The 27,308-nt window shown below is 46.4% G+C and overlaps 1 protein-coding gene across 1 annotated transcript in view; it reads left to right on the top strand.

Annotated features, from left to right (window-relative positions):
- The first annotated feature begins 5,515 nt into the window (after nucleotides 1-5,515).
- LOC123733412 (leucine-rich repeat-containing G-protein coupled receptor 5A-like) overlaps nucleotides 5,516-27,308 on the top strand; it is a 49,387-nt gene continuing 27,594 nt past the window's right edge. The window contains exons 1-2 of the mRNA XM_045712810.1: nucleotides 5,516-5,584; nucleotides 21,359-21,430. Of these exons, the coding sequence (XP_045568766.1) occupies nucleotides 5,523-5,584; nucleotides 21,359-21,430 (134 nt within the window). The 5' untranslated portion in view covers nucleotides 5,516-5,522. The remainder of the gene's footprint in view (nucleotides 5,585-21,358; nucleotides 21,431-27,308) is intronic.

The raw sequence follows: 27,308 nt of genomic DNA on the forward strand, positions 1-27,308 counted from the left end.
GGCCCTGATATACTGTCCTGTCCACCCCTCACTCTGACTGACTCTTATCAGAAGGCCCTGATATACTGTCCTGTCCACCCCTCACTCTGACTGACTCTTATCAGAAGGCCCTGATATACTGTCCTGTCCACGCCTCACTCTGACTGGCTCTTATCAGAAGGCCCTGATATACTGTCCTGTCCACCCCTCACTCTGACTGACTCTTATCAGAAGGCCCTGATATACTGTCCTGTCCACCCCTCACTCTGACTGACTCTTATCAGAAGGCCCTGATATACTGTCCTGTCCACCCCTCACTCTGACTGGCTCTTATCAGAAGGCCCTGATATACTGTCCTGTCCACCCCTCACTCTGACTGACTCTTATCAGAAGGCCCTGATATACTGTCCTGTCCACCCCTCACTCTGACTGACTCTTATCAGAAGGCCCTGATATACTGTCCTGTCCACCCCTCACTCTGACTAACTCTTATCAGAAGGCCCTGATATACTGTCCTGTCCACCCCTCACTCTGACTGACTCTTATCAGAAGGCCCTGATATACTGTCCTGTCCACCCCTCACTCTGACTGACTCTTATCAGAAGGCCCTGATATACTGTCCTGTCCACCCCTCACTCTGACTGACTCTTATCAGAAGGCCCTGATATACTGTCCTGTCCACCCCTCACTCTGACTGACTCTTATCAGAAGGCCCTGATATACTGTCCTGTCCACCCCTCACTCTGACTGACTCTTATCAGAAGGCCCTGATATACTGTCCTGTCCATCCCTCACTCTGACTGGCTCTTATCAGAAGGCCCTGATATACTGTCCTATCCACCCCTCACTCTGACTGACTCTTATCAGAAGGCCCTGATATACTGTCCACCCCTCACTCTGACTGGCTCTTATCAGAAGGCCCTGATATACTGTCCTGTCCACCCCTCACTCTGACTGACTCTTATCAGAAGGCCCTGATATACTGTCCTGTCCACCCCTCACTCTGACTGACTCTTATCAGAAGGCCCTGATATACTGTCCTGTCCAACCCTCACTCTGACTGGCTCTTATCAGAAGGCCCTGATATACTGTCCTGTCCACCCCTCACTCTGACTAACTCTTATCAGAAGGCCCTGATATACTGTCCTGTCCACCCCTCACTCTGACTGGCTCTTATCTGAAGGCCCTGATATACTGTCCACCCCTCACTCTGACTAACTCTTATCAGAAGGCCCTGATATACTGTCCTGTCCACCCCTCACTCTGACTGACTCTTATCAGAAGGCCCTGATATACTGTCCACCCCTCACTCTGACTGACTCTTATCAGAAGGCCCTGATATACTGTCCTGTCCACCCCTCACTCTGACTGACTCTTATCAGAAGGCCCTGATATACTGTCCTGTCCACCCCTCACTCTGACTGACTCTTATCAGAAGGCCCTGATATACTGTCCTGTCCACCCCTCACTCTGACTGACTCTTATCAGAAGGCCCTGATATACTGTCCTGTCCACCCCTCACTCTGACTGACTCTTATCAGAAGGCCCTGATATACTGTCCACCCCTCACTCTGACTGACTCTTATCAGAAGGCCCTGATATACTGTCCTGTCCACCCCTCACTCTGACTGACTCTTATCAGAAGGCCCTGATATACTGTCCTGTCCACCCCTCACTCTGACTGACTCTTATCAGAAGGCCCTGATATACTGTCCTGTTCACCCCTCACTCTGACTGACTCTTATCAGAAGGCCCTGATATACTGTCCTGTCCACCCCTCACTCTGACTGACTCTTATCAGAAGGCCCTGATATACTGTCCTGTCCACCCCTCACTCTGACTGACTCTTATCAGAAGGCCCTGATATACTGTCCTGTCCACCCCTCACTCTGACTGACTCTTATCAGAAGGCCCTGATATACTGTCCTGTCCACCCCTCACTCTGACTGACTCTTATCAGAAGGCCCTGATATACTGTCCACCCCTCACTCTGACTGACTCTTATCAGAAGGCCCTGATATACTGTCCTGTCCACCCCTCACTCTGACTGACTCTTATCAGAAGGCCCTGATATACTGTCCTGTCCACCCCACACTCTGACTGACTCTTATCAGAAGGCCCTGATATACTGTCCTGTCCACCCCTCACTCTGACTAACTCTTATCAGAAGGCCCTGATATACTGTCCTGTCCACCCCTCACTCTGACTGACTCTTATCAGAAGGCCCTGATATACTGTCCACCCCTCACTCTGACTAACTCTTATCAGAAGGCCCTGATATACTGTCCTGTCCACCCCTCACTCTGACTGACTCTTATCAGAAGGCCCTGATATACTGTCCTGTCCACCCCTCACTCTGACTGACTCTTATCAGAAGGCCCTGATATACTGTCCACCCCTCACTCTGACTGACTCTTATCAGAAGGCCCTGATATACTGTCCTGTCCACCCCTCACTCTGACTAACTCTTATCAGAAGGCCCTGATATACTGTCCTGTCCACCCCTCTGACTGACTCTTATCAGAAGGCCCTGATATACTGTCCTGTCCACCCCTCACTCTGACTAACTCTTATCAGAAGGCCCTGATATACTGTCCTGTTCACCCCTCACTCTGACTAACTCTTATCAGAAGGCCCTGATATACTGTCCTGTCCACCCCTCACTCTGACTGACTCTTATCAGAAGGCCCTGATATACTGTCCTGTCCACCCCTCACTCTGAGTGACTCTTATCAGAAGGCCCTGATATACTGTCCTGTCCACCCCTCACTCTGACTGACTCTTATCAGAAGGCCCTGATATACTGTCCTGTCCACCCCTCACTCTGACTGACTCTTATCAGAAGGCCCTGATATACTGTCCTGTCCACCCCTCACTCTGACTGACTCTTATCAGAAGGCCCTGATATACTGTCCTGTCCACCCCTCACTCTGACTGACTCTTATCAGAAGGCCCTGATATACTGTCCTGTCCACCCTCACTCTGACTAACTCTTATCAGAAGGCCCTGATATACTGTCCTGTCCACCCCTCACTCTGACTAACTCTTATCAGAAGGCCCTGATATACTGTCCTGTCCACCCCTCACTCTGACTAACTCTTATCAGAAGGCCCTGATATACTGTCCTGTCCACCCCTCACTCTGACTGACTCTTATCAGAAGGCCCTGATATACTGTCCTGTCCACCCCTCACTCTGACTGACTCTTATCAGAAGGCCCTGCTATACTGTCCTGTCCACCCCTCACTCTGACTAACTCTTATCAGAAGGCCCTGATATACTGTCCTGTCCACCCCTCACTCTGACTAACTCTTATCAGAAGGCCCTGATATACTGTCCTGTCCACCCCTCACTCTGACTGACTCTTATCAGAAGGCCCTGATATACTGTCCTGTCCACCCCTCACTCTGACTGACTCTTATCAGAAGGCCCTGATATACTGTCCACCCCTCACTCTGACTAACTCTTATCAGAAGGCCCTGATATACTGTCCTGTTCACCCCTCACTCTGACTGGCTCTTATCTGAAGGCTGGAAAAACCTATTCTGAATCTCATGGTCTATCCCAAATGGCAGTCTATAAGGTGGACTACTTTTGACCTGGGCCCATTGGCTCTGGTCTAAAGTAGTGTACTATATAGGGAAAATGGATCTGGTCTAAAGTAGTGTACTACATAGGGAATAGGGCTCTGGTCTAAAGTAGTGCACTATATAGGGAATAGGGTTCTGGTCTGAAGTAGTGCACTATATAGGTAATAGGGTGCCATTTGGGACACTAACCTACAACTCCTAGAAGTCCGAAAGACGATGGTTTATATTGTGTCCAGTTCCCACGGCCGTGGAGGCTGCAGCTACACACACACACACACACACACACACACACACACACACACACACACACACACACACACACACACACACACACACACACACACACACACACACACACACACACTCAGCCACACACACCCACCCACAGCCTCACACACTCAGCTACACACACCCACAGCCTCACACACTCAGCCACACACACCCACAGCCTCACACACTCAGCCACACACACCCACAGCCTCACACACTCAGCTACACCCACCCACAGCCTCACACACTCAGCTACACACACCCACAGCCTCACACACTCAGCTACACACACCCACAGCCTCACACACTCAGCTACACACACCCACAGCCTCACACACTCAGCTACACACACCCACAGCCTCACACACTCAGCTACACACACTCACAGCCTCACACACTCAGCCACACACACACAATTGGTCCGAGAGCTGTTTTATATCATTGACAGATGTTTATGTTAAGACCCCTGTTGGTGTCACTTCACTGGATACGCTGTTTTACTGCCCTGCTGTACTTTACTATGTCCCAAATGACACCCTATTCCCTTTATAGTGCACTGCTTTTGACCAGAGTCCTATGGGCCTTAGTGCACTAATAGGGAATAGGGAGCTGTCCAGGTCCCACTATATCCCAGGTCCACTGACTGCACAGGGCACTCCCCCAGTCAGGCCAGTCAGTGTTGACCCTCCTCAGTCCCCACCTTCCTTCACCTCCGTCCTAGTGTTTGATGTGTATGTATCTCATTAAGGTGTTGTGTTGACTCCTTCCCGTTCCCCTCGCCGCTCCCTTTGATGTAGTGTGAAGTCGAGGGATCGGACTGCTACAGTCAGGTGTTTGTTCTGGGGCTTCCGGAGAACTCCACCTGGCTCTGTTGAAATCTGAGATAAGGGGGAGAGATTTAGTAGATAGCTGCGCTGAGGAAGGGAAACATTGGAGATATTGTTAAACCATGTGAACATACTAGGTTACAACATGTAATACGCTGAGCTGCTGTCATCTCCGGGGCGTGCTGTATAGATGTGAATGACGTGTGTGTGTGTGTGTGTGTGTGTGTGTGTGTGTGTGTGTTTGACCTCATCACAGCACAGCTGTATTCTTACACTCTTCCAGAAATCCAACACCCACAGAATAGAGACGTATAACTGACAGTGGAAAATTTGCTGAAATTATGAGTTGGGGGAAACTAACGATTAAATTGTCGCATTTTCACAGTTTCACTCAACTTTTGGAGCTTAGTCACATGATGTTTCAGTTCTCAATACATAAACAGAACAGCTGGAAAAGTGTTGTGATCTGTAATGTTAATCTCTCTCCTCTTTCTCTCTCTTTATGTCCCCCTCTCTCTCTCACTCTCTCTCCCCCTCTTTTTTCTCTATTTCTGCCCCTCTCTCTCTCTCTCTCTCTCTCTCTCTCTCTCTCTCTCTCTCTCTCTCTCTCTCTCCTCTCTCTCTCTCTCTCTCTCTCTCACCCCTCTCTCTCTTTCTCTCTCTCTCTTTCTCTCTCTCCTTCCCCTCTCTCTCTCTATCTTTCTCTTCTCTCTCTCTCTCTCTCTCTCGCTCTCCTTCCCTCTCTCTCTCTATCTTTCTCTTTCTCTCTCTCTCTCTCTCTCTCTCTCTCCTCTCCTCTCTCTCTCTCTCTCTCTCTTTCTGCCACCCTCTCTTCCTCTTTCCACAGTGATCTGAGTATGAACAACCTAACTCTGTTGTCCTCCGGTGCCCTCTCCAACCTTCACTTCCTTGAGGAGCTGTGAGTATGACAGCGCTTCCTAACCAGATAAGAGATACAATAGATCCCCTCTCAGCCTTATCACCCAAGGGAAACTGTCTGTCAAAGCCTTATCGTGGTCTAGAATCGTTCCCATGGCGTTCATGTCAAACAATTACAATAAATCTCATTATCTTGCGATTTACAGCGATGTGTTTTTTGTTAGAGTAGGACAGTTCTATGTGATGTCAGAAGGCTTGTATGTATGTGTAGTACCTACAGTGTTACACAAATACTGGGAGAGGAGAGGAGAGGAGAGGAGAGGAGAGGGAGGGAGAGGAGAGGAGAGGAGAGGAGAGGAGAGGAGAGGAGAAGAGAGGAGAGGAGAGGAGAGGAGAGGGAGAGGAGAGGAGAGGAGAGGAGAGGAGAGGAGAGGAGAGGAGAGGAGAGGAGAGGAGAGGAGAGGAGAGGAGAGGAGAGGAGAGGAGAGGTGGTGGAATGTCATGTTGCAGCTGGCCTGGAGAGAGGTGGTGGTGGGAATGTCATGTTGCAGCTGGCCTGGATGTCCTTGTAGACATACTGAGGCAACTGACAGGAACTACCCAACCGGAATCCCCGGTCTCTCAGTTGTCTCTCTAACCCAACCAGCTCAGACAGGGACCCACGAGTGCATTCCAACGGCCCCCTATTCCTATATATTGCACTACTTTGGACCATTCCCTCCCGTAGGGCTCTGGTCAAACGTAGTGCACTATATAGGAATAGAGGGCCTTTGGAACACAGCCCACCGCTCTCTACACTGCTGCCACAACGAGCCAGCGAAATGGGCCTGCGTCCAGAAACATAAAAAAAAAAAAAAACATTTAGATCCCCCTTGCTTTTATTTTCTAAACTCTGTTAAAGAGAATGCTCTGACTTTTGTAGGAGTTGTTAAATGGGGAAAAACTCAGGAAATTAAATTGAGATTGTTCTGGCTCGAGTTCCCGCTTCAAAGACTTATGAGCGGTTCCCTAATGAAAACCTGACGGAACCTTAGAACCCGTCCCTGGAGAATAGAAGAGCTACTGCATCACAGGGAGGACGTCAAGGGCTGTGTCCCCAATGGCACCTTAAACCCTATCTAGTGTACTTCCTGTACCAGGGTCAAATATATAATATAGTGTTTTATCTCCATGTGTTGATGTGTATTATCTATAGCAGTGGTTCCCAACCTGTTTGGGTTACTGTGCCACTGAGTGCATTTTGCTTCTGCCCGGAGAACCTCTGAAGTAGCCCGTCATATACTGTGTATATATACTGTATTCTATACTATTCTACTGTAGCTTAGTCTATGCTGCTCTGACATTACTCGTCCGTATGTTTATATGTTCTTAATTCCATTCCTTTACTTAGATTTGTGTGTATTGGGTATATATTGTGTAATTTGTTAGTTATTACATATTAGATATTACTACACTGTCGGAGCTAGAAACACAAGCTTTTCGCTACACTCACATTAACATCTGCTAAACACGTGTATGTGACCAATAACATTTGATTTGATTCATTCTCATTTTACCAGTAGACTTGTGGTGTCAGGAGTCTTCTCATGTACCCCTTGTGGATAGGCCAAGTACCCCCCAGGGGTCCTAGTACCCCAGGTTGGGAACCACTGGGCTATACAGTAGGTAAACCCTCTGCACTAACAGTTAATATACATGGATCATTAAAACCCCTAGAGTGTTAGACAGGGATTAGAATTATGGCCCAAACTAATTCCAGGAATGAAATAAACACATACAGAATGATTTCTGTGCTCATGTTACTAAGAGTCTTGTATTCTCACACAAAACCATAGAAACCCTAGGATGTAAAATGTTTTGGCAGATAACCCCAGATTTGTAAGTAATTACCTGGAATTTAGATGATCCCTGGCAACTACCCCACCAACTGGACCATCGCTTACAGTGTTATTATCTAACTCAACACACAGCGTCTACTGGCAGACACTATCTACTGGCAGACAGCATCTACTGGCCCTGCTGTGTTCTACTGTTATTATCTATAACTCAACACACAGCATCTACTGGCAGACAGCATCTACTGGCAGACAGCATCTACTGGCCCTGCTGTATTCTACTGTTATTATCTATAACTCAACACACAGCATCTACTGGCAGACAGCATCTACTGGCCCTGCTGTGTTCTACTGTTATTATCTATAACTCAACACACAGCATCTACTGGCAGACAGCATCTACTGGCCCTGCTGTGTTCTACTGTTATTATCTATAACTCAACACACAGCGTCTACTGGCAGACAGCATCTACTGGCAGACAGCATCTACTGGCCCTGCTGTGTTCTACTGTTATTATCTATAACTCAACACACAACATCTACTGGCAGACAGCATCTACTGGCAGACAGCATCTACTGGCAGAAAGCATCTACTGGCCCTGCTGTGTTCTACTGTTATTATCTATAACTCAACACACAGCATCTACTGGCAGACAGCATCTATTGGCAGACAGCATCTACTGGCCCTGCTGTATTCTACTGTTATTATCTATAAATCAACACACAGCATCTACTGGCAGACAGCATCTACTGGCCCTGCTGTATTCTACTGTTATTATCTATAACTCAACACACAGCATCTACTGGCAGACAGCATCTACTGGCCCTGCTGTGTTCTACTGTTATTATCTATAACTCAACACACAGCGTCTACTGGCAGACAGCATCTACTGGCAGACAGTATCTACTGGCCCTGCTGTGTTCTACTGTTATTATCTATAACTCAACACACAACATCTACTGGCAGACAGCATCTACTGGCAGACAGCATCTACTGGCAGACAGCATCTACTGGCCCTGCTGTGTTCTACTGTTATTATCTATAACTCAACACACAGCATCTACTGGCAGACAGCATCTACTGGCAGACAGCATCTACTGGCCCTGCTGTGTTCTACTGTTATTATCTATAACTCAACACACAGCATCTACTGGCAGACAGCATCTATTGGCAGACAGCATCTACTGGCCCTGCTGTATTCTACTGTTATTATCTATAACTTAACACACAGCATCTACTGGCAGACAGCATCTACTGGCCCTGCTGTGTTCTACTGTTATTATCTATAACTCAACACACAGCATCTACTGGCAGACAGCATCTACTGGCCCTGCTGTATTCTACTGTTATTATCTATAACTCAACACACAGCATCTACTGGCAGACAGCATCTATTGGCAGACAGCATCTACTGGCCCTGCTGTATTCTACTGTTATTATCTATAACTCAACACACAGCATCTACTGGCAGACAGCATCTATTGTCAGACAGCATCTATTGGCAGATAGCATCTATTGGCAGACAGCATCTACTGGCAGACAGCATCTATTGGCAGACAGCATCTACTGGCCCTACTATGTTCTACTGTTTTTATCTATAACTCAACACACAGCGTCTACTGGCAGACAGCATCTACTGGCAGACAGCATCTACTGGCCCTGCTGTGTTCTACTGTTATTATCTATAACTCAACACACAGCATCTACTGGCAGACAGCATCTACTGGCCCTGCTGTGTTCTACTGTTATTATCTACAACTCAACACACAGCATCTACTGGCAGACAGCATCTACTGGCAGACAGCATCTACTGGCCCTGCTGTTTTCTACTGTTATTATCTAACTCAACACACAGCATCTACTGGCAGACAGCATCTACTGGCCCTGCTGTATTCTACTGTTATTATCTAACTCAACACACAGCATCTACTGGCAGACAGCATCTACTGGCCCTGCTGTTTTCTACTGTTATTATCTATAACTCAACACACAGCATCTACTGGCAGACAGCATCTACTGGCCCTGCTGTGTTCTACTGTTATTATCTATAACTCAACACACAGCATCTACTGGCAGACAGCATCTACTGGTAGACAGCATCAACTGGCCATGCTGTGTTCTACTGTTATTATCTATAACTCAACACACAGCATCTACTGGCAGACAGCATCTATTGGCAGACAGCATCTACTGGCCCTGCTGTGTTCTACTGTTATTATCTATAACTCAACACACAGCATCTACTGGCAGACAGCATCTATTGGCAGACAGCATCTACTGGCCCTGCTGTGTTCTACTGTTATTATCTATAACTCAACAAACAGCATCCACTGGCAGACAACATCTATTGGCAGACAGCATCTACTGGCCCTGCTGTGTTCTACTGGTATTATCTATAACTCAACACACAGCATCTACTGGCAGACAGCATCTACTGGCAGACAGCATCTACTGGCCCTGCTGTATTCTACTGTTATTATCTATAACTCAACACACAGCGTCTACTGGCAGACAGCATCTACTGGCAGACAGCATCTACTGGCCCTGCTGTGTTCTACTGTTATTATCTATAACTCAACACACAGCATCTACTGGCAGACAGCATCTACTGGCCCTGCTGTGTTCTACTGTTATTATCTATAACTCAACACACAGCATCTACTGGCAGACAGCATCTACTGGCAGACAGCATCTACTGGCCCTGCTGTGATCTACTGTTATTATCTATAACTCAACACACAGCATCTACTGGCAGACAGCATCTACTGGCAGACAGCATCTACTGGCAGACAGCCTCTACTGGCAGACAGCATCTACTGGCAGACAGCATCTACTGGCAGACAGCATCTACTGGCCCTGCTGTATTCTACTGTTATTCTACTGGCCCTGCTGTATTCTACTGAGTCTGGTATCCTGAGCTGAGGCTGGGAGTGTGTGTGTGTGTGTGTGTGTGTGTGTGTGTGTGTGTGTGTGTGTGTGTGTGTGTGTGTGTGTGTGTGTGTGTGTGTGTGTGTGTGTGTTTGTCCTCCTGTGTGTGACTCCACTGTCCTCCACCATCACTGTTCAGTGTGGAATGCTGGGTATTCAGGGCAGCTGAACGTTCCGGCCCAGTTAAAAGCAGTAATACCATCTCTCTCTAATGCAATAGTTATCAGGAGTGATGACACTGGGCCATTCCCCAGCAGAGCAGCACAGAAATCTAATCAGGACATTGTTACTAAAACAGACTTGTTTATGGAGCCGCCCCTAAAGTAGACGCAGCAAGTATGGAAACAATGTCTTCCCTCTGTCAGCTCTGTTAGAGCTCTGTTAAACATGCCAGCTCGCAGGTCACACACCACACACACGCACACACACACACACACACACACACACACACACACACACACACACACACACACACACACACACACACACACACACACACACACACACACACACACACACACACACACACACACACACACACACACACACACACACACACACACACACACACACACACACACACACACACACACAGACACATGGCAAGTGTATGAGGTGCCAGTGTGGTTAGGGGAAGCGAGCGGTGGAACGGTGGGAGCGAGTGGTGGCTTGTGGAGGGCGATGTGGTATGGGGGTTGTCACAGGATGAGGGGGTTTGGGGGGTTCCGCGAGTGGTGGCTTATGGGGGAGGTGGTAAGGTTGGAGGGGTTGGTATTGGAGGGTGTCACGGGGGCTGAGGAGAGTAGAGGATTTCAGGTCGTTACCATACAGCTGTTTTGGAAGCAGGGTAGAGTATAGCTCACCGCTCCCCTCTCAGGTTCAGTTAGTCCCAGACACACGTAACAGTTTGGCTGCATGTTAGCTCCTCTGAGCCCCCTGGACGGACCCACCAGCAATAGGTTAAATTAGGCTGCGTAAGCAACGGGACGACACATGAATGAATTGGGTCAACATCTGACTGGTGTACGCACGCAGGGGGCCAGGAGGGGCTTGTCTGAGTCTCGGGATGCGTTCTAAATGGCTGTCTGTTCCCTATAGAATGGCCCCTATGGACCCTGGTCAGAAACGCTGCCCTATGTACAGGTAACTGCCAAAATAAAGGATACACACAAATCAAAAATATTTGTAAAAAAATCCTTAAAGTAGAATTTCTAGAGATGATTAATGTTACTGTCCCTACCACAACCAAAACAAATACTTAATTACATGTAATTATGTCCTTGAAACATTACATTTAAATACTGTAGAATTCCATGAATTCCTATGAAGGACTGATCCTACCGGGGAGTGGCAATATGGACGACCGGTGACTTCAAAGCCTCTCAATGGCCAATACATAGCATCAACAATCCAGGGTTTAAATACTTCGTTGTTTAAACCCCCTATGGTCCTTTCAGACTCTTTCAAAGTCACTGAGATCTCTTCTTCTAGCCATGGTAGACCAAATAATGGGCAACTGGTAATTTTTATACGTGACCCTAAGCATGATGGGATGTTAATTGCTTTGTGGAAACACCTTGCTTTCAATATACAATACTTTGTATCCCTGATTTACTCAAGTGTTTCCTTTATTTTGCCAGTTACCTGTAGGGAACCCTGGTCAAAAATAGGTGAGGAGAGGGGTGTGGAGCAGGCGCTATGGAGAGGTGAACAGTGTCTGGTTTCTCCCCTCTCTCTCGGGGCATAGTGAAACACTGTCACATGTCACAGAGAGAGTAGTAGTGGTTGTAAGTAGTAGAGTACCAGGAATAGTTAGATTAGGTATTCAGTAATCAGAGCTCTCTCTCTCTGTCTGTCTCACTCTCTGTCTCTCTCTGTCTCTCTCTCTGTCTCTCTGTCTCACTCTCTGTCTCTCTCTCTCTCTCTCTGTCTCTGTCTCACTCTCTCTCTCTCTCTCTCTCTCTCTCTCTCTCTCTCTCTCTCTCTCTCTCTCTCTCTCTCTCTCTCTCTCTCTCTCTCTCTCTCTCTGTCTCTCTCTCTCTCTCTCTCTCTCTCTCTCTCTCTCTCTCTCTCTCTCTCTCTCTCTCTCTCTCTCTCTGTCTCACTCTCTCTCTCTCTCTGTCTGTCTCCCCCTCTCTCTCTCTCATTGTTTCTGTCTCTCTCTCTCTCTTTACCCCTTCTTTCTCTCTCTCTCTGTCTCTGTATGTCTCAGTCTCTGTCTCTCCCTCTCTCTGTCTCTGTCTCTCTGTCTTGCTCTCTCTCTCTCGGTCTGTCTTTCCCTCTCTCTCTGTCCATCTCTCCCTCTCTCTCTCATTGTCTCTGTCTCTCTCTCTCTCTTTCCCCCTTCTTTCTCTCTCTCTCCCCCCTCTTTCTCTCTCTCTTTCACTTTCTGCTTTCTCTGAACAGTCAGTTGATCAACATATTAAGTTAGCCCTAGACTCACTCTACAGACCCACAAATCCCTTCTATTGGAAAGTTCATTTCACCATATTTGGAATGTAATCCTACCAACCGTAGAACAAGTGACTTAGACATGGCTGTTATTTCACTGCATGGGGTCATTTATTGGAATATTTATGAAATGTGATGAAATAAGTAGTGTGTGTGTGTGTGTGCGTGCGTGTGTGTGTGTGTGTGTGTGTGTGTGTGTGTGTGTGTGTGTGTGTGTGTGTGTGTGTGTGTGTGTGTGTGTGTGTGTGTGTGTGTGTGTGTGTGTGTGTGTGTGTGTGTGTGTGTGTGTGTGTGGCTGCTGGCATAGGGCCTCCAGATATAAACAGTGCCCAGAGGGCTTGTTGAGTGGGGTGAGGAGCGGTGGTGTGTGCGTGTGTGTGTGTGTGTGTGTGTATATGGTGTGTGTGTACATGCTAGCCCACTCAGTCCCATGTCAAGAGTCTCATGTATGTGCAGTATTTGCTCCGTCAGTCTGCACTCTGACCCCTCGTTGAAAGGTTGAATTCCATCGTATCGGCTTGTGTTCTGAAAATCACATGATGTCACCCGCATGGAATTGATGACAAATCGGCGTTTCTGTTAAGAAATGCATTAGCAGAATGGAGCAGGACGATACCCTTGCATTGTGCAAAACTTTTTTTAATTAATCAAAATGAGTGATTACCATTGAACGATAATGACATTTCACCCCCAAATCATTGCTAATTGAACAATGATATAATCACATAATGGTCTCCTAGCCAGAGCGTCCAATGAAATCAATCAAATTTTGGGGTCATGGGATCCCATTTGATCTAGTCTCAGACCACAGAGAGAGCCCAGTGGTCACAGGTCTCAGACCACAGAGAGAACCCAGTGGTCACAGTTCTCAGACCACAGAGAGAACCCAGTGGTCACAGGTCTCAGACCACAGAGAGAACCCAGTGGTCACAGGTCTCAGACCACAGAGAGAACCCAGTGGTCACAGGTCTCAGACCACAGAGAGAACCCAGTGGTCACACACAACAGGGGTCAATACAGAGCCAGGTGTCAGGGATCAATACAGAGCCACGGGTCAGGGATCAATACAGAGCCAGGGGTCAGGGGTCAATACAGAGCCAGGGGTCAATACAGAGCCAGGGGTCAATACAGAGCCAGGGGTCAGGGATCAATACAGAGCCAGTAGTCAATACAGAGCCAGGGGTCAGGGATCAATACAGAGCCAGGGGTCAGGGATCAATACAGAGCCAGTAGTCAATACAGAGCCAGGGGTCAGGGATCAATACAGAGCCAGGGGTCAGGGATCAATACAGAGCCAGTAGTCAATACAATACAGAACCAGGGGTCAGTACAGAGCCAGGGGTCAGGGATCAATACAGAGACGGGTCAACACAGAGACAGGGGTCAATACAGAGCCAGGGGTCAATACAGAGCCAGGGGTCAGTACAGAGCCAGGGGTCAGGGATCAATACAGAGACGGGTCAACACAGAGACAGGGGTCAATACAGAGACAGGGGTCAGGGGTCAATACAGAGCCAGTCTCCTACCCAAATGCCACCTTATCCTCTATGTAGTGCACTACATTTGACCAGGGCCTATAGGGTTCCCATAGGACTCTGGTGAAAAGTAGTGCACTTTTGTGGTGAAGCTGTCCTGTCCCCTTAACAGAAAAACACCCCCAAAGCATAATGTTTCCACCTCCATGTTTGACGGTGGGGATGGTGTTCTTGGGGTCATAGGCAGCATTCCTCCTCCTCCAAACTTCAGACGGGCATATATATGTGCTTTCTTGAGCAGGGGGACCTTGCGGGCGCTGCAGGATTTCAGTCCTTCACGGCGTAGTGTGTTACCAATTGTTTTCTTGGTGACTATGGTCCCAGCTGCCTTGAGATCATTGACAAGATCCTCCCGTGTAGTTCTGGGCTGATTCCTCACCGTTCTCATGATCATTGCAACCCCACCAGGTGAGATCTTGCATGGAGCCCCAGGCTGAGGGATATTGACAGTTCTTTTGTGTTTCTTCCATTTGCGAATAATCGCACCAAATGTTGTCACCTTCTCACCAAGCTGCTTGGCGATGGTCTTGTAGCGCATTCCAGCCTTGTGTAGGTCTACAATCTTGTCCCTGACATCCTTGGAGAGCTCTTTGGTCTTGGCCATGGTGGAGAGTTTGGAATCTGATTGATTGATTGCTTCTGTGAACAGGTGTCTTTTATACAGGTAACAAGCTGAGATTGGGAGCACTCCCTTTAAGAGTGTGTTCCTAATCTCAGCTCGTTACCTGTATAAAAGACACCTGGGACCCAGAAATCTTTCTGATTGAGAGGGGGTCAAATACTTATTTCCCTCATTAAAATGCAAATCATTTTATAACATTTTTGACATGCGTTTTTCTGGATTTTTTGTTGTTGTTATTCTGTCTCTCACTGTTCAAATAAACCTACCATTAAAATTATAGACTGGTCATTTCTTTGTCCGTGGGCAAACGTACAAAATCAGCAGGGGATCAAATACTTTTTTCCCTCACTGTATAGGGAATGGGGTGCAGTTTGGGATTTGACAGTATGGTATGAGCCAGTTGAGCAGGTCTGAGAGATGAGAGAGAGAGATGCTGGGTCAGACAGACAGACAGACAGACAGACAGACAGACAGACAGACAGACAGACAGACAGACAGACAGACAGACAGACAGACAGGGAGGTTAATGCTGGGTCAGACAGACAGACAGACAGACAGACAGACAGACAGACAGACAGACAGACAGACAGACAGACAGACAGACAGACAGACAGACAGACAGACAGGGAGGTTAATGCTGGGTCAGACAGACAGACAGACAGACAGACAGACAGACAGACAGACAGACAGACAGACAGACAGACAGACAGACAGACAGACAGACAGACAGACAGGTTAATGCTGGGTCAGACAGACAGACAGACAGACAGACAGACAGACAGACAGACAGACAGACAGACAGACAGACAGACAGACAGACAGACAGACAGACAGACAGACAGACAGACAGACAGACAGACAGGATGGTTAATGCTGTGTCAGTCAAACAGACAGGATGGTTAATGCTGTGTCAGACAGGGAGGTTAATGCTGTGTCAGTCAGACAGACAGGGAGGTTAATGCTGTGTCAGTCAGACAGACAGGAAAGTTAATGCTGTGTAAGACAGACAGACAGACAGACAGACAGACAGACAGACAGACAGACAGACAGACAGACAGACAGACAGACAGACAGACAGACAGACAGACAGAGACAGGATGGTTAATGCTGTGTCAGTCAGACAGACAGGGAGGTTAATGCTGTGTCAGACAGACAGACAGGATGGTTAATGCTGTGTCAGACAGACAGACAGACAGACAGACAGACAGACAGACAGACAGACAGACAGACAGACAGACAGACAGACAGACAGACAGACAGACAGACAGACAGACAGACAGACAGGGAGGTTAATGCTGGGTCAGACAGACAGGGAGGAAGGAAGGTAGCAGGTACATGGTGTTTTACTGAGATGTGTGCGTTGGCCAGGGGATTGATCTCTCTGCCACCCTCACCACCCTCGCCAACTGGACTCAGCCTGACCCCAACTCTGAAGCCCAGAACATGATGCTAGGTGCTGTTCCAGTCTGTTGGCAATCCCGTACCAGGACCACACACACACACACACACACACACACACACACACACACACACACACACACACACACACACACACACACTGAGTGGTCTGAGTGGTCTGATTCACAGGGCAGTGGTCGGGGGCCCCTGTCTTTCCCAGCGTGGGCCGATATTCAGCGCCGCCCCGTCAGAAGCAGCACCCCTGTGACAGAACACAGGAAAGTGCACATTGGGTATTTATGGATCCTTGACCTCCTTCCCGACCTGATTCCCGCAGGCGTGAGGAATGTTGGGGTAGTTGTTGCTGGTGTTGGTGCTGTGCCCGTCCCGTCTCTGAGACACAATATCACTGGACATCAATGAAACAAAACGGACTGCAATGGGGAGGGACTACCTCAACTTTTTTCCATTGGAAAGCTTTTCACTGTGGTGTGCTCTAATTAACATGACCCACAGCACTGATAGAAGACTGTGGCAATACAGTGATAGACTTAGTTCATATTCAGTCAGACACGTTGATTTCTCTGTGGATGGTGCTCTGTGGATGGTGCTCTGTGGATGGTGCCCTGTGGATGGTGCTCTGTGGATGGTGCCCTGTGGATGGTGCTCTGTGGATGGTGCTCTGTGGATGGTGCTCTGTGGATGGTGCCCTGTGGATGGTGCTCTGTGGATGGTGCTCTGTGGATGGTGCTCTGTGGATGGTGCCCTGTGGATGGTGCTCTGTGGATGGTGCTCTGTGGATGGTGCCCTGTGGATGGTGCTCTGTGGATGGTGCCCTGTGGATGGTGCTCTGTGGATGGTGCTCTGTGGATGGTGCTCTGTGGATGGTGCCCTGTGGATGGTGCTCTGTGGATGGTGCTCTGTGGATGGTGCTCTGTGGATGGTGCCCTGTGGATGGTGCTCTGTGGATGGTGCCCTGTGGATGGTGCTCTGTGGATGGTGCCCTGTGGATGGTGCCCTGTGGATGGTGCTCTGTGGATGGTGCCCTGTGGATGGTGCCCTGTGGATGGTGCTCTGTGGATGGTGCCCTGTGGATGGTGCTCTGTGGATGGTGCCCTGTGGATGGTGCTCTGTGGATGGTGCCCTGTGGATGGTGACCTGTGGATGGTGCTCTGTGGATGGTGCTCTGTGGATGGTGCCCAGTGGATGGTGCCCTGTGGATGGTGCCCTGTGGATGGTGCCCTGTGGATGGTGCCCTGTGGATGGTGATCTGTGGATGGTGCTCTGTGGATGGTGCCCTGTGGATGGTGCTCTGTGGATGGTGCCCTGTGGATGGTGCTCTATGGATGGTGCTCTGTGGATGGTGCCCTGTGGATGGTGCTCTGTGGATGGTGCCCTGTGGATGGTGCTCTGTGGATGGTGCTCTGTGGATGGTGCCCTGTGGATGGTGCCCTGTGGATGGTGCTCTGTGGATGGTGCTCTGTGGATGGTGCCCTGTGGATGGTGCTCTGTGGATGGTGCCCTGTGGATGGTGCTCTGTGGATGGTGCTCTGTGGATGGTGCCCTGTGGATGGTGCTCTGTGGATGGTGCCCTGTGGATGGTGCTCTGTGGATGGTGCCCTGTGGATGGTGCTCTGTGGATGGTGCCCTGTGGATGGTGCCCTGTGGATGGTGCTCTGTGGATGGTGCCCTGTGGATACTTTGATGACTGAAGGGAGGTCACAGTAGTGTACACTGAAATCCCTGGGTCATGTTGTAATAGATTAACAGTGATTACAGTACTGAACAGACTGTCAATGTGGAGACAGTCTAACTCATGTTGTGATAGATTAACATGTTGATTACATTACTGAACAGACTGTCAATGTGGAGACAGTCTAACTCATGTTGTGATAGATTAACATGTTGATTACAGTACTGAACAGACTGTCAATGTGGAGACAGTCTAACTCATGTTGTGATAGATTAACATGTTGATTACAGTACTGAACAGACTGTCAATGTGGAGACAGTCTAACTCATGTTGTTATAGATTAACATGTTGATTACAGTACTGAACAGACTGTCAATGTGGAGACAGTCTAACTCATGTTGTGATAGATTAACACATGTTGATTACAGTACTGAACAGACTGTCAATGTGGAGACAGTCTAACTCATGTTGTGATAGATTAACATGTTGATTACAGTACTGAACAGACTGTCAATGTGGAGACAGTCTAACTCATGTTGTGATAGATTAACACATGTTGATTACAGTACTGAACAGACTGTCAATGTGGAGACAGTCTAACTCATGTTGTGATAGATTAACACATGTTGATTACAGTACTGAACAGACTGTCAATGTGGAGACAGTCTAACTCATGTTGTGATAGATTAACACATGTTGATTACAGTACTGAACAGACTGTCAATGTGGAGACAGTCTAACTCATGTTGTGATAGATTAACACATGTTGATTACAGTACTGAACAGACTGTCAATGTAGAGACAGTCTAACTCATGTTGTGATAGATTAACATGTTGATTACAGTACTGAACAGACTGTCAATGTGGAGACAGTCTAAGTCATGTTGTGATAGATTAACACATGTTGATTACAGTACTGAACAGACTGTCAATGTAGAGACAGTCTAACTCATGTTGTGATAGATTAACATGTTGATTACAGTACTGAACAGACTGTCAATGTGGAGACAGTCTAACTCATGTTGTGATAGATTAACATGTTGATTACAGTACTGAACAGACTGTCAATGTGGAGACAGTCTAACTCATGTTGTGATAGATTAACATGTTGATTACAGTACTGAACAGACTGTCAATGTGGAGACAGTCTAACTCATGTTGTGATAGATTAACACATGTTGATTACAGTACTGAACAGACTGTCAATGTGGAGACAGTCTAACTCATGTTGTGATAGATTAACATGTTGATTACAGTACTGAACAGACTGTCAATGTGGAGACAGTCTAACTCATGTTGTGATAGATTAACACATGTTGATTACAGTACTGAACAGACTGTCAATGTAGAGACAGTCTAACTCATGTTGTGATAGATTAACATGTTGATTACAGTACTGAACAGACTGTCAATGTGGAGACAGTCTAAGTCATGTTGTGATAGATTAACACATGTTGATTACAGTACTGAACAGACTGTCAATGTGGAGACAGTCTAACTCATGTTGTGATAGATTAACATGTTGATTACAGTACTGAACAGACTGTCAATGTGGAGACAGTCTAACTCATGTTGTGATAGATTAACATGTTGATTACAGTACTGAACAGACTGTCAATGTAGAGACAGTCTAACTCATGTTGTGATAGATTAACATGTTGATTACAGTACTGAACAGACTGTCAATGTGGAGACAGTCTAAGTCATGTTGTGATAGATTAACACATGTTGATTACAGTACTGAACAGACTGTCAATGTGGAGACAGTCTAACTCATGTTGTGATAGATTAACATGTTGATTACAGTACTGAACAGACTGTCAATGTGGAGACAGTCTAACTCATGTTGTGATAGATTAACATGTTGATTACAGTACTGAACAGACTGTCAATGTGGAGACAGTCTAACTCATGTTGTGATAGATTAACATGTTGATTACAGTACTGAACAGACTGTCAATGTAGAGACAGTCTAACTCATGTTGTGATAGATTAACATGTTGATTACAGTACTGAACAGACTGTCAATGTGGAGACAGTCTAACTCATGTTGTGATAGATTAACATGTTGATTACAGTACTGAACAGACTGTCAATGTGGAGACAGTCTAACTCATGTTGTGATAGATTAACATGTTGATTACAGTACTGAACAGACTGTCAATGTGGAGACAGTCTAACTCATGTTGTGATAGATTAACATGTTGATTACAGTACTGAACAGACTGTCAATGTGGAGACAGTCTAACTCATGTTGTGATAGATTAACACATGTTGATTGTCCTGCAGATGGGCACCTTGTATTGATGTCGCCAAACCAAAGCCAGATTTTATCGAGATGTTTTGCTTTCATCGTTGACAGATGATGTTGAAACCATGTTGTTGGTGCCCATTGTCTCTGCACCATTCTGAAGGCTCTGATTTGATTTCCTATGGACACCGGGTTCTGAGAAAGAGTATCTGTATTGGCATGGATACATGCCTGGAAGGTTGATTCAAGCGGATCCCTTTGTAGAAAGAAATCAAAGTTTGCATAACTACTGCTATCTTCCCATCTCCTGTTGAGTTTGTCTGGTATATTTGTCATGTAAATATCAATTGAATATGTATATCTGGTGCATTCCTCCATTGCAGCGAGCCAAGCGTTGACGGATTGGCTTCACATGGATGGGATGCGTCCCAAATGGCACACTATTCCCTATATAGTGCACTACATAGGGAATAGGGCCCTGGGCAAAAGTAGTGCACTATATAGGAAATAGGGCGCTGGTCTAAAGTAGTGCACTATATAGGGAATAGGGCTCTGGTCTAAAGTAGTGCACTATATAGGGAATAGGGCCCTGGTCTAAAGTAGTGCACTATATAGGGAATAGGGCTCTGGTCTAAAGTAGTGCACTATATAGGGAATAGGGCTCTGGTCTAAAGTAGTGCACTATATAGGGAATAGGGCTCTGGTCTAAAGTAGTGCACTATATAGGGAATAGGGCTCTGGTCTAAAGTAGTGCACTATATAGGGAATAGGGCTCTTGTCTAAAGTAGTGCACTATATAGGGAATAGGGCTCTGGTCTAAAGTAGTGCACTATATAGGGAATAGGGTATAAATTGGACCAGAGACATCCTGTTATTTGAGTAGCAGATGATGAGGAGGAAGAGCTGGACAGAGGAACAATGTCATCGGCATTGGACCCAACAATCGTCCTCCAGTGAATCCAGTGGAACCTGATAGAATCTCTCATCTATCTATCTATCTTCGTTGTTTCACAGCAAAATGAGCTCCCCGTGACAAGAAAGAAACATCAAAACACATCATTTCATCTGTCTTTTTTTGTGTTCCCTTCTTCTCTTCACAGACGTCTTGCAGGCAACGATTTGACGCACATTCCCAAAGGAGCGTTCTACGGCCTCTTCAACCTCAAAGTACTGTAAGTAAACCCTCCTCTCATGTCTCTCAACCGTCTTTTACCCACCTCTTCCAAGATGGGGACATCATGTGGTGAGGCAACAGGTTCCAGGTCTCTCTCTCTCTCTCTCTCCACCTCTCTCCCTGTCTCTCTCACTCGATCTCTGTCTCTCTTTCCACCTCTCTCCTGGTCTCTCCCTGTCTCTCTCTCTCTCTTTCTCCACCTCTCACCCTCTCTCTCTCTCTCTCTCTCTCTCTCTCTCTCTCTCCACCTCTCACCCTGTCTCTCTCTCACTCTTTCTGTCTCTCCCTGTCTCTCTCTCTCTCTCTCTCTCTCTCCACCTCTCTCCCTGTCTTTCCCTGTCTCTCTCTCTCTCTCTCTCTCTCTCTCCACCTCTCACCCTGTCTCTCTCTCACTCTTTTTGTCTCTCTCTCTGTGTCTCCGTCTCAAACCAGAGGCGATTATCTCTGTTTTCTCAGCAGAAGTGTTTTTACTGTGAGTTGACCTGGAGGTCATTGTTTCTCCTGCTACCTCTCAGTCTCCCCAGAAAGAGCCTTGGACAGGGATCAAATGATTCACAGGAATCTTTAATTATGAAAATGTGCTGGTAATTTATAGTAATTGGTGTTAAAAGGGGTTAGTCTTAGGAAAGTATTGGAAAGCAATTTTGCCACTTTGAGAAAATTGCCTGAGAAGTGCTTTGTGGATGGATCACCCTGTAAGGCCTTCAATGTATCCTAAATGGCACCATATTCCCTAAGTAGTGCACTAAATAGAGGATAGGGTGCATTTAGGAACAAAGCCCAGTTCTACCTACAGCAGATAGGAGCTTCAGGGAGTTTCAGCTTCATGCTTTACACTTGTAGCATGAAACCTCAAGGTATTCTGGAGATGAAGGGATGAAAAGGAGGGAGATCTGGGAAGGAGGGAGGAAAGGAAGGGAGATCTGGGAAGGAAGGAGGAAAGGAAGGGAGATCTGGGAAGGAAGGAGGAAAGGAAGGGAGGTCTGGGAAGGAGGGAGGAAAGGAGGGAAATCTGGAAAGGAGGGAGATCTGGGAAGAGGGAGGAAAGGAGGGAGATCTGGGAAGAGGGAGGAAAGGAGGGAGATCTGGGAAGAGGGAGGAAAGGAGGGAGATCTGGGAAGAGGGAGGATAGGAGGGAGATCTGGGAAGAGGGAGGAAAGGAGGGAGATCTGGGAAGGAGGGAGGAAAGGAGGGAGATCTGGGAAGGAGGGAGGACTCAGGGTGGTACATCTCCATCAACATGTTAGTGCTACCCAGCTCTCTCTCTTCCTCTCTCTCTTTTTCTCTCTTTTTCTCTTTTTCTCTCACTCTCTCTCTCTCGCTCTCTCTCTTTCTCTCTCTCTCTCTCTGACAAGGCCTTGACATGTCAAACTTTTACAGTTGCTGACAGTTTATCAGTGTTTTTTCTGACTAGACTGTAAAAATGTAATAAACTTGTTTTTTTTGTCTGGTGTTGAGATAGTTCTCCTGTGACCCTTCTAACATCTGAGACCGTTGATCCATTGGAAAACTCTTCCTGAACTCTTTGTTATGGTGCCTCTCCACGTAGATTCATAAAAGAACACCTCTTTGATATGAATACTAGGGATAATCACTTACAGTCCCTACATTTGTAAAGTTTTATACTTAAATACACATGTTGAGGCTACGGGCAGGGTTTTAATTTATTACTCTGTACCAGAAACATCTGGACCGGCGGTGAGGATCTCATAAAAGTAAATAAAATCCTGTTTGTGACATGTAGAACAAATGTCCCAGGTAAGTGAGCTTTGTAAAAGTAAATTTCCTGTGAAACGGCCGTTTTTGATGAAAGCGCGGCAGGAATATTGGACCATATTTCAGCACCATGTCATTTGTCAAAATGAGAGAATCTGGTCTGGTGTAAGTCTCTCTGGGCTGGGTTCTTTTCTTCCGTCTATACAACCTCTCCTTCTTCCCGTTGAAGACTTCAAAGACATTTTTTGCAAGAGCAGCACTGCAAAGGATTTCCCGTTTTGTGTAACTTAGATGAAGGATGTACGTCAAGCAACACATACACTATATATACAAAAGTATGTGGACACCCCTTCAAATTAGTGGATTCGGTTATTTCAGCCACATCCGTTGCTGACTGGTGTATGAATACGAACACACAGCCATGCAATCTCCATAGACAAACATTGGCAGTAGAATGGCCTTACTGAAGAGCTCAGTGGCTTTCAACGTGGCACTGTCATAGGATGCCACCTTTCCAAGAAGTCAGTTCGTAAAATGTCTGACCTGCTAGTGCTGCCCCGGTCAACTGTAAATGCTGTTATTGTGAAGTGGAAACGTCTAGGAGCAACAACGGCTCAGCCTCGAAGTGGTAGGCCAGACAAGCTCACAGAACGGGACCGCAAAGTGCATAGCGCGTAAAAATCATCTGTCCTTGGTTGCAACACTCACTACCGAGATCTAAACTGCCTCTGGAAGCAACGTCAGCATAATAACTGTTCGTCTGGAGCTTCATAAAGTGGTTTTCCATGGTCGAGCAGCCGCACAAGCCTATAATCACCATTTCTAATGCCAAGTGTCAGCTGGAGTGGTGTAAAGCTCACCGCCATTGGACTCTTGAGCAGTGTAATCGCGTTCTCTGGAGTGATGAGTCACGCTCCACCATCTGGCATTCCGACAGACAAATCTGGTTTTGGCAGATGCCAGGAGAACGCTACCTGTCCGAATGCATAGTGCCAACTGTAAAGTTTGGTGGAGGAGGAATAATGGTCTGGGGCTGTTTTTCATGGTTCAGGCTAGGCTCCTTAGTTCCAGTGAAGGGAAATCTTCATGCTACAGCATACAATAACATTCTAGACAATTCTGTGCTTCCAACTTTGTGGCAACAGTTTGGGGAAGGCCCTTTCCTGTTTCAGCATGACAATGCCCCCGTGCACAAAGCAAGGTTCATACAGAAATGGTTTGTTGATCGGTGTGGAAGAACTTGACTGGCCTGCACAGAGCCCTGACCTCAACCCCATCGAACACCTTTGGGATGATTTGGAACGCTGACTGCGAGCCAGGCCTAATCGCCCAATATCAGTGTCCGACCTCACTAATGCTCTTGTGGCTGAATGGAAGCAAGTCCCCGTAGCAATGTTCCAACATCTAGTGGAAAGCCTTCCCAGAAGAGTGGAGGCTGTTATAGCAGCAATGTTCCAACATCTAGTGGAAAGCCTTCCCAGAAGAGTGGAGGCTGTTATAGCAGCAATGTTCCAACATCTAGTGGAAAGCCTTCCCAGAAGAGTGGAGGCTGTTATAGCAGCAATGTTCCAACATCTAGTGGAAAGCCTTCCCAGAAGAGTGGAGGCTGTTATAGCAGCAATGTTCCAACATCTAGTGGAAAGCCTTCCCAGAAGAGTGGAGGCTGTTGTAGCAGCAATGGGGGGAACCAACTCCATATTAATGAGCTTGGAATGAGATGTTCGACGAGGAAGTGTCCACATACTTTTGGTAGTGTAATTTAGCAATCGGAAGAAGAAAAACAACGTGTAGTTAAAAAGAAGAACAGGAAAGATTTATTAAATATAAAAGTTGATGTATATTCACATATTTTTCCCGCAAAGACTATTAGTGATAGCAGCTGGTCTGGTCTTCTCTTCATAGGTATATAGATGTTTGGTTCTATAAACCATTGTTTCATTATCCTTTCTCCTGGCATTGTGGTTACAAATGCTACACTACCGTTGTCCGAGGAAGGCTTGTTGTGACTGTTGTCAAGAAGAGTTTTATACTGGACATCTGGGGAGAAGAGGTCTTAGTGGTCAGATAGAGGAATGTGACACACTTTCACAGCCAATCAAATGAGCTCATTAAGTTATTAGTTTGTTTACATTCACAGCTCGCTCAAACAGGGGAGAGAGAGAGAGACAGAGCGAGAGACAGAGAGACAGAGAGAGAGAGAGAGAGAGAGAGACAGACAGACAGACAGACAGACAGACAGACAGACAGACAGACAGACAGACAGACAGACAGACAGACAGACAGACAGACAGACAGACAGACAGACAGACAGACAGACAGAGTTGAGTACACATCTGCCTCTAAGCCTGAATTCCAACATGTTTGGGTAATGTCCACATCCGATGTTCTGCTGCCTGTGATCCTGTCTGTGTGTTCCTCATCTGTGGCTTGACAGACTATGGAACTCTGGATGAAGATTTAACACCCAGTTTGTTCATGTACAGACAGTAGATTAGATTATGTACTAACACAGTCCAGAGATGTTGTTTCCCAAGGGATTAGCGATAGGATATTTGTGCATTAGAATTTATACATATATAAGTATTTTATTTTTGGATGGAGAGTGACAGTCTAGAGAGAGAGAAAGATATATATTTTGTTTATTTCTCTTTTGTTTATTATCTATTTCACTTGATTTGGTAATGTTAACATATGTTTCCCATGCCAATAAAGCCCTTGAATTGAATTGACAGATATTGAGGGAGACAGAGATAGGGGCCGAGGTGGGATTCGTAACCCTATCACCAGTGGGTATATGTGGTCCAGATTTGGCTGCGTTAACGCTACACCAGAGCAGAGTATTCTGTATGATCTGTGTGCATTAGGATAGTCTATTGTAGTCTATTGTATTCTATTGTAGTCTATTGTATTATATTGTATTTTAATGATGACACAGTAGGCCTATGCTGTGTTAGTTCTGACTCAGTACTCTGACACTTAGATGACTATCCACTCATATAAATACACAGTCTACCCTACAGTTACAGGCTATATTAATACACAGTCTACCCTACAGTTACAGGCTATATAAATACACAGTCTACCCTACAGCTACAGGCTATATTAATACACAGTCTAACCTACAGCTACAGGCTATATTAATACACACAGTCTACCCTACAGCAACAGGCTATATTAATACACAGTCTACCCTACAGCAACAGGCTATATTAATACACAGTCTACCCTACAGTTACAGGCTATATTAATACACAGTCTACCCTACAGCTACAAGCTATATTAATACACAGTCTACCCTACAGCTACAGGCTATATTAATACACACAGTCTACCCTACAGCAACAGGCTATATTAATACACAGTCTACCCTACAGCTACAGGCTATATAAATACACAGTCTACCCTACAGCTACAGACTATATAAATACACACAGTCTACCCTACAGCTACAGGCTATATAAATACACAGTCTACCCTACAGCTACAGGCTATATTAATACACAGTCTACCCTACAGCTACAGGCTATATAAATACACACAGTCTACCCTACAGCTACAGGCTATATTAATACACAGTCTACCCTACAGCTACAGGCTATATTAATACACAGTCTACCCTACAGTTACAGGCTATATTAATACACAGTCTACCCTACAGCTACAGGCTATATAAATACACAGTCTACCCTACAGCTACAGGCTGTATTAATACACAGTCTACCCTACTGCTACAGGCTATATTAATACACAGTCTACCCTACAGCTACAGGCTATATTAATACACAGTCTACCCTACAGCTACAGGCTATATTAATACACAGTCTACCCTACAGCTACAGGCTATATTAATACACAGTCTACCCTACAGCTACAGGCTATATAAATACACAGTCTACCCTACAGCTACAGGCTATATTAATACACAGTCTACCCTACAGCTACAGGCTATATTAATACACTGTCTACCCTACAGCTACAGGCTATATAAATACACAGTCTACCCTACAGTTACAGGCTATATTAATACACAGTCTACCCTACAGCTACAGGCTGTATTAATACACACACTACCCTACAGCAACAGGCTATATTAATACACAGTCTACCCTACAGCTACAGGCTATATTAATACACAGTCTACCCTACAGCTACAGGCTGTA

Source organism: Salmo salar, unplaced genomic scaffold, assembly GCF_905237065.1.
Source record: "Salmo salar unplaced genomic scaffold, Ssal_v3.1, whole genome shotgun sequence".
Classification (NCBI taxonomy): Eukaryota; Metazoa; Chordata; class Actinopteri; order Salmoniformes; family Salmonidae; genus Salmo; species Salmo salar.